Raw genomic sequence first — 8,559 nt, forward strand, 5'->3', positions numbered from 1 at the left:
GGACACCCAGGAGAGGACCGTCCACCCTCATTCAGGACCAGGGACACACAGGAGAGGACGGTCCACCCTCATTCAGGACCAGGGACACCCAGGAGAGGACAGTCCACCTTCATTCAGGACCAGGGACACCCAGGAGAGGACGGTCCACCCTCATTCAGGACCAGGGACACCCAGGAGAGGACGGTCCACCCTCATTCAGGACCAGGGACACCCAGGAGAGGATGGTCCACCCTCATTCAGGACCAGGGACACCGAGGAGAGGACGGTCCACCCTCAGACCTGGGCCTCAGGTCTGGACTCAGATCAGTTTGAACAAAAAGTCTCAGATCTGATAGAAATGCTCTTTATTGTCTCGTGGCTCTTCACTCACATCACCTCATCATCAGCATCATCTACAGCAGCAGACATGGAAACAGCAGAGTCCGTATTTACAGCGGCAGGACAAGTTCTGACCGGCCAGTCCGACCTCCGACCCGAACGTCCAGAACCTCAACATCACGTTTAACTCTGAATTACCAGCTGAACGTTAGAATCAGCTGAAGCAGTTTGGGCATAATAAAAGATTAAATTGATTATTTAACTGATCAGTTTTTAGCTGCAAACAATCAACCAGAACCAATCGGGCCCGGGTCTGCAACCTGCGGCTCTCGGGCCGCATGTGGCCCTTCGGCCCCCCTGCAGTGGCTCCTCATAATTTAAATAGAAAACTAAATAATTTCTAAATTTAGACTGACAGTAAAAGCTGTTAAATGAAGTGACAGACTTCAGAACGAGCCTTGCTCTAAAGAGCAACGAGGATCGTTGACGTCAAGTCGAAAAAAGTCGGATGTTCTGGTTTGGAGAGCGGCCCGAAGGTCAGAACCAGCGAGTGTCGAAGTCGTGCTGCAGGTTCAACAAGAACTTAAATAAAAAGCAGAACGAAACACGTCAAAATGTAGAAAAGAGACGAAACAATCTTTGCGTCATCGTGGTTTTTCTGTCCCAGCAGCCTGTTTTTATCTCCACGGACCAACAGAACCGAACCAGAACTTCTCAGAAAACGGCTCCAGAGTCAGAACCAAAAACAATAAATCTGAACGTAGTGACGATGCTCTGACATGCCTCCATCTAGCTCATTTCATTTGACGCATCGCACAGAAACAGGAAGTAGTGAAGTCACGTGACAGGAAGTGATGTCAAAGTTTAAATCAGCTCCGAGCCGCTGGACTCAGACTCAACAGAGACCTGGACCATAAAAGACTCTGAATAAACTGCAGTAAACTACAGAAAATACATTTGGTTCATAAAAATCTGCTAAAATCAAATGTTTTTATTGTTTTTTGAAGCATGAACTGATTTTAATTTTTGTATTTCTGGTTTTCGAAGCCAAAAAGTTTCCCATCATTTTTTTTTTTTAAATCACAACTTCAGCTGTTCTGAACGCCGGTTTGAAGAAAACAGAAACTTTAAAAACAATTGTAATAAAATAAACTCTCACAGCTGCAAATCCAAAACTATTAAAGTTTGAGTTTAAAGTTTTTTTTTATTATTTAATTTAAAAACACTTCATTTATTTCATCCTCTTTTTGTTTTTGAGGCAAACTTTACGGTCAAATCAGAACAAACTGATCCGTAAAACTTTAAAAAGTGTTAAAAAGATTAAAATAAAAACGGATCGTTGCAATTGGAACCAGTTAAAACTATAAATAAGAACGCTCTGGTTTAATTTACAGCTGGACGTCCGAAGCTTTAGTCTGGGTCGATTATGGTTCAGTCTGCTGTTGATTTATTAAAACATTAAATCTGTTTGAGTGACTCGGAGCGTGAGGTGAATTTTTGTGTGTGCAGATTTAACGTCCACCCGTTACGAGGCCTGTGAGTAACAACATTTAAATTATTGACATCATCTAAGAGCTGAGGTGGTGAAAACCAGTTCCTTCCAGTGGGAAACATTCAGTGACTTCCTGTCAGTCAGTTGTTGAACATTCATCTGGATGATTCTTTACATTTTTATTTAGATTTAAAAACAAACACGCCGCTTCTGTTGGGAGGACGGGAAATAGCTGCACATCATTAGATAACGTAAGCCGAACGTCTGCTTCGGCTACGTGCGTGTGTGTGCGTGTGAGGCAGTGAGTTTTGCTGAAACGATTAAAAAAACAAGAAGTGTGGAGTTTGATCGCAGCTCAGACCGAAGCTGAAACATCGCCTGTCTGGACATGTGTTTTGTTTTGAAAGGACCAGGGTCACAGTTTGCTTCCTGCTTTTATCTGATCTTTTATTGTCACCACTCGCTCTCGTGCAAGACGGACGCCTTTCTTCCCTCTCCCGTCCTCCTGCGTTTTCGCTCTCTGTTTTGTGTATCGGAGCTTCTGTTTGCACATCTTCCAAATCGTAAACTGCTGTCATGGATCTGGTCAGCTGGACTTTCAACGCAATCGATGAAATGTTTTCAACCAAGCGACAGAGAGCCCTCATGCCCGCTGAGACGCACGTGGCAGGACACGTCGTGGATCTGATGTGCCTTTCCGTACTGTCTCAGGAGGACGCCGAAGATATTGGAATCATGTTAGCAGGGTTTCTGCTTTTTGGCACCGGTGGATAACTCTGTTATCGGCTATTAAAGAAGATGGCGGCAGCAGTTTCGGCCGTGGCAAAGCTGTCGACCCTGTCTGCAGGTTTGGTTCATGCTTTGAGTACTCAAAATCAGCTGATTTACAGCTAAACTGTAAGATGGAAGCGATTTGTGAGAATTGCAGGCCACTTGTGGCTTCTGGGATTTGCCAGCATGTTGGGACGACCTTGCAGGGAGCTAATAAGCACGGACCAGTGGAATGCCCACAAATCTGACCATTTTGGATTGAAAGTACCAGCAGGACTCAAGGCTGAGGAGAAATAACAGTCTGCCTGAAAAAAATCAACAGTTGTGCTTATCTGAATCTGACTCCCCTGTTTGGCCTTGAAGCAGGCCGACTTATCTTTTGTTTTTGCCTATCGCAAACCCACTCCTCTCGAGAACTTCTGTGAATGCTTACTAGCGCTGTACCGACTGACACCAACATCTTACCAGGACTATGGTGCTATCTGAAAGTGCTTCATGGACAAATCTCAACGTCTTGTCATCAAATGCATGTAACGTGTTTATGAATGTGCTGCTGGTAGAGATTTTTCATGTCTTAAATCGTGTCCTGATAAGGAGAAGGTGTGAAGAGATTTTTTTGTAACACCACTATCCTCTCTCTTCATGGCATTTTCCACTTTTCTTATCTAAAACGAATAAGGGCCGTGCTCTTAGGAGCAGCAGCAACGTGCACTCCGCCCATCTTTCAGACGACTGTACGAACATAATCTCACTGTGCATGAGCATGCATCAGGATATAATCTCACTGTATTTCGGTACAATGATAATAAAGCTGATTCTGATTCTTCTCATTCTATAAAAAATAAAACAAATCTAAGTTATCAGAAAAAGATTTGACGTGTTTCTGTGGTTTCCACCTTCTCTGCAGAAACAAAGACCGCTGGAGGCCGTTTGTTTAGAAGAGTCTGAATAAATCTGAGGGTTTTTTAGGCATCCTGATGCAAACATGAAGGATTCTGAATTAAAATAAAAAGTAAATGATTATTATTTTAATAAGATGTTGGTAAGCTCTGAGGTGCAGCGCCCGGACTCATGATGGCGTTCACATCCGAGACACAAACACTGAAAACCAGCGTATCGAAGGACTTCGGCTTCTGTGACGCTAAAAGGAAACGATGCTAGGTGCTAACCAGAGAAACATCAAGATCTCCACCTAATCTGGAAAAGGTGGAGGTAAATATAAATACTGTAAATGAATTATTAAATTAAGGTCATTAAGGGTCGAGTGTCACCGGGCAGCAACGGTTGCAGACTCAAAACTTTGAATCAGTTTGCTCGTATTTTGTTCCGTTTCAGGATTTCTGATTGTGGAACGACGTTTTTCAGCTGCCTGCCTCGGCCCACACCGTACGGCCTCGGACCAGAACACGAGAACCACAAACGCCTCGATGTGATCTGGCAGCTTGGTCTTTAACAGCTTCGAACCTGGAGGGAACCCTGAGGACCAGGAGTGGGAACTCTGGTTCCAGTTTGGGAGGGAAACGTTCAGCATCGGCCCGTCTGACTGCGATCAAACCGTCGACTTGTTTTTCTTTTCGGTGCTGGGAAAAGGAATGGCGTCTTTATGACATCATAGCTGGCTGAGCCAATAGGAAGGCTCCCTCTCAGAGGAGAATTTGCTCCGTCTGGAATCTGACTCTGAGTCAGAGGGAATGTAGCTTGATCTGAGGTTCTGTTTCAGGAGAAAACGGGTCTTCCTGCTGTTGGTTCTTCAGGGAGAATCACCTAAAAGCCAAGCGTAGAGCTGCAGATTCAGACACGTTCTACAAACTCACCACCACAACAAGCTCTGCAGCTCCTCTCTCTGGACATTCACCCGTTTCTTGTGCTGGCTAATAATTTTTGTGGCTCCTGATTGAAGCTGGTGTCCTGCAGCTCTAAAGGGTCAAACCGGTGTCGCGTGCAGCAGAACTCTAAAACCACGCCAAGTCCACGGCGCCGGAGACGCCTGAAGGTGACAGTCAGTCCAGCTTCCCGCCGTTCGGACCGGGAAGAGTGGGGGATTCTGGGACGCGTAGTCACCGAGGCATCAAAACAGACAGAACTTTTTCTTCAGCTGGTTTTTCTTCCAGAGAGACAGACGGTCAAAATCCTCGATGGACATCCCAAAAACGCTGAAGAACTCCTCCTGAGAAAGGTGTCGCTGCAGGCAGGAGAAGTTGAATTTATAAAAACTAACAAGTTTAAATAAATGTTGATGAGTTGTAGATTTTTACCTCCAGCCTGGTTCGGTCCACTCCAGGAGGAAGTTTGGTGCGTCCTCTGTGCGTCAGCACCAGCATCTCGTACGGATAAATCTGCAGCTGGTCGCAGGAACAAGAAGAAAACAGTCAAACGTCTGTTTCCACAGCTTCACGAGCGAGGACTTTAGGCTTTTCTGCTGAAAATCACATTTTGCTGTTGGTACCACTCAGAGAAGTGATTCAAAACATTTTTAGGATTATTTTTCAGACACTTCATTCAAGGAACGCATTGACAAAGTATTTATTCATCACATTTTGACTAAATCCAGTTATTATTTAACTGTTGTTCTTTGACTTGATCCTCGGATCAACATGACAAGTTTCTCTCCAAATACTTTATGGTTTCTCATGTAAATGTGGGCGCACAGCGTCAAAGTTTGGTTAGCAGCACAGTTTGAAGCACACGTCTACCTTTGCAAAGGTTTAAAGCATGAATTCATAAAATCCTTTAAAGAGAGATCACATGAAGTGAGGCGTGCCTGAAATAAATATTTTAGATCCCCAAGACGACCAGAACTCATATCCATCGTGTTTTTAAATTCACGTCAGAAGATTAAAGCCATTATTGTTGGTGTTTTTATGGACACTCAGACTTCATGTTTCTGTTTCCAGTCTCGTCATGAGAAGAGAGCTGGTTTAAATGAATACATTTCGGCTTTTCCTCGCAGAAAGTTTGCTCCAGTTTCAGTTTTCTGACCTTGTGTTCCAACATGCTGGGCAGGGAGTTCCCTCGGTCCATCCTGGAGTCTCCATTCTGACCCAAAAGACAAAAACAAGATTTATTTAATTAAAACAGTCTCTAATGACGAGCAGCTGATGTGAAGGTGAAATACTCAGACGTTACCTGAAGACCTGCAGAAACAGAAACAAAGTTTATTTAAATATAATTCTAAACATGGCATCAGTGTCAGCACAGAAAACACAGAGCGTTAAAATATAAAAACAATCTGAGTCATGGTTCTGACCGGTATGGGTTTTCTGGGACGAGCCGAAGTCTGCCGATTGTAGCTGAAAACAAATAGAAATCTTCAGCTGCGACTTCACCGGGCTCAGACGGACCCATCGGTTCTGACCAGAAACACTCACCCTGGACAGGCCACTCCTGGAGGATGTTGGGAAATACACCGGCTTGAAGGCATTGGACCCTGAAGACAGACAGACAAACAAACGAACAAACATCAGGACCGTTTGTTTGTTTACCAGCAGATATTTTACAGAAAGTGAATATAAAAAACTTATAAAGTAATGAATGCAGATTAACAAGTTTCACAGACTACTGTTTTTGTTGTTATTTACAACACAATTAAATCCAACTTTTCACAGTTTTGATCAGATGATGAACACAAGCTTGTATTTGTAGGAGTTGTGGTTTTTGTTCCCTGGTGTCTAGCCCCATCTGGTGTTGTGTTTATGTCTGCGTCCCCCTGATCCCCCTGTTTCTATCTTCATAGGGTTTGTGTTTCTTTAGTATCTGGCTCCATCTTGTGTCGTGTTTATGTCTTACATCCTCAGTTTCTTTCTTTGGCATCTGTGATTACTCGCAGGTGTCTTCACTTTGTCTAATTGGTGTTTGCTGTATTTAAGCATGTGTGTTCGTCTCACTCCTTGTCCTGGCATTGTCTTATGTCCACTGGTGATGACCTGTTTATTTTGTGAGTACATCCTGATCCTTGTATTTGGTTTTGCATCCCTGTCAGCTCTTTGTTTTGTTAATAATATATTTATTTTTATATATCTATCCTGAGTCCTTGCCTGCCTGCCTGCACCATTGGGTTCACCAGCACCAGCTGTTTGTGACAGTATTTATGTAAACAATCGTTGCTGCTGCAGTGATGAGGTAAATAAAACCCATGATTCAGTGTGTGTTTGTTGTGTTTCTGTGTGTGTGTTTGTTGTGTGTTTATACCGGTGTTTTGGCTTCGGTCCGGCAGAGATCGAGCTTTCCTCCTTAAAGGAGCTGCAGATTTCTCCAGCTCCTCCTTCAGGATGATTCTACCCAGATTGGACTGAATCTGACACAAACAAACAAACATCACGCAGGAGCTCTTCGGTTGTAAAATGTTGGAAATAAAGCTGCGAGTTTCACCAACTTTATTCAGCTCTTGTCTCTGAAGAGTTCTGAGTCCCCACAGCTCATCACCCTCCTCTGCCTCCTCTTCATCGCCCTGCTCCTTCTTCTTCCACTCCTTCTCTGCAGAGAGGAGGAGACGAGGAGACGAGATGACGAGATGAAGACAGGAAGAGAGACGAGGAGAGGAGGAGAAGAAACAAGGAAATGAGCGATTCATGACAAAAGCAGATTATTAGGATTTATAGAAAACATTTTCATTTCATGTGTGTGTGTGTGTGTGGGGGGGGGGGGATCGTACCGACCACAGCCAGAGAGGGGGGGCAGGGCCAGTACTCGGTCTCAATCTTGGAGGGCTGGTTCGGATCCGGAGGCTGAGCTGCAGGAAACTTTGAGGACTCAATGATCAGATCCTCGATGTGTTTCCCCTGAGGGACGGAGGAGGACGACACATCTGGACACACACACACACACACACACACACACACACACACACACACACACAGCAGGTTAAAGCAGATTAAGCGTCCTGCTGGTGTGGGGGTGCAGCTGACCCACTTCCTGTTGGCTCGTCTCCAGATGGAACTAGAGGCTCACCTTGTTTGTAGATCGGAGGCTTCCTGTAGATGTTGGAGCCGCTTTCTACGAGGAATAAACAAAAATCATTTCAATTTCACATGTTGAGCCTTTCTTCATGTCATGTGTGCTTTTATTGTGAAATCTGTTAGTCCTCAGAGTGTGTGTTGAGGAGGACTCTCAGCTACCACCACATCAAACTAGAACTCATGTGTTCAATAATGTTGGTTAAATGAGTAAAAAGAGCCGGATCTTTACCGGGCCTGTGGAAGTGCTGCATGATGCTCTTGGTACCCAGGAAATGTGTGTTTGGCGTGTTGGGCGTGCTTGGCGTGTTTGGCGTCGGCGGTGTGTGGGTTCTGCTGCTCTGGATGGTGGAACCAGGTGAAGAACCTCCAGGTGACCGGTTCTCCGGCCACTCCCGGGACTCCTTGGACAGGTTCTGTAAAGGACACAAAACAAGGACCGATGAGAGGGTGAAGATGTGTTTAATGACAACTGGGAAATCCTAAACACAGCTGGACCCTCTGAATAACTTGTAAAACCATAACAGGAAGAAGAACCTGCAGGACCGTTTAAAGTATGGAACCAGGACCAAAATCAAAGGTTCTGATAAGATTCAAAACATCTGTCTTAAAAACCACCAGGAGTTATTTTTATGTTTTCTATTCATCTAAAACAACGTGTCTTCACCCTCCAGTAAAACCTTTTAAAGGGGGGAGTGGTGGCGAAGAGGTTAGAGAAGATGGGACTGTGATCGGAAAGTCGCAGGTTCAACTCCCGGTACCGTCAACATCAAAATGTGGGTGGAAAAGGTGAAGCACCCACATCTGCCTCCACCCTCATTCGCCCCACTCTGGGCCCCTGAGCAAGGCCCTTAACCCTTAACCCCCACCATCTGCTCCCTAAACAGGTCTCTCTTGAAAATGAGTTCTTGTGACTCAATGAGACGACCTGGATAAATAATACCTGGATAAATAATAATACCTGGATAAATAATACCTTGATAAATAATAATACCTGGATAAATAATAATACCTGGATAAATAATA

At 44.5% G+C, this 8,559-nt stretch overlaps 2 protein-coding genes across 4 annotated transcripts in view; one reads left to right on the forward strand and one right to left on the reverse strand.

Annotated features, from left to right (window-relative positions):
* mak16 (MAK16 homolog (S. cerevisiae)) overlaps positions 1-8,559 on the forward strand; it is a gene marked incomplete in the record, with an annotated part of 73,208 nt that overhangs the window by 40,873 nt on the left and 23,776 nt on the right.
* The window catches only part of LOC119413768 (dematin), a 23,976-nt gene continuing 18,795 nt past the window's right edge, over positions 3,379-8,559 (reverse strand). For 2 of the 3 annotated variants that reach the window (XM_037680826.1, XM_037680828.1), the window contains exons 8-18: positions 7,766-7,949; positions 7,529-7,573; positions 7,233-7,385; positions 6,954-7,054; positions 6,770-6,875; positions 5,950-6,008; positions 5,829-5,871; positions 5,708-5,715; positions 5,561-5,617; positions 4,837-4,923; positions 3,379-4,763 (exon numbers count right to left, since the gene is read on the reverse strand). In XM_037680826.1, coding sequence (XP_037536754.1) covers positions 4,650-4,763; positions 4,837-4,923; positions 5,561-5,617; positions 5,708-5,715; positions 5,829-5,871; positions 5,950-6,008; positions 6,770-6,875; positions 6,954-7,054; positions 7,233-7,385; positions 7,529-7,573; positions 7,766-7,949 — 957 coding nt within the window. In that variant the 3' untranslated portion in view covers positions 3,379-4,649. The remainder of the gene's footprint in view (positions 4,764-4,836; positions 4,924-5,560; positions 5,618-5,707; positions 5,716-5,828; positions 5,872-5,949; positions 6,009-6,769; positions 6,876-6,953; positions 7,055-7,232; positions 7,386-7,528; positions 7,574-7,765; positions 7,950-8,559) is intronic. The other variant, XM_037680829.1, reaches the window with a different exon arrangement.

Source organism: Nematolebias whitei, chromosome 8, assembly GCF_014905685.2.
Source record: "Nematolebias whitei isolate Nwh7 chromosome 8, NemWhi1, whole genome shotgun sequence".
Lineage (NCBI taxonomy): Eukaryota > Metazoa > Chordata > Actinopteri > Cyprinodontiformes > Rivulidae > Nematolebias > Nematolebias whitei.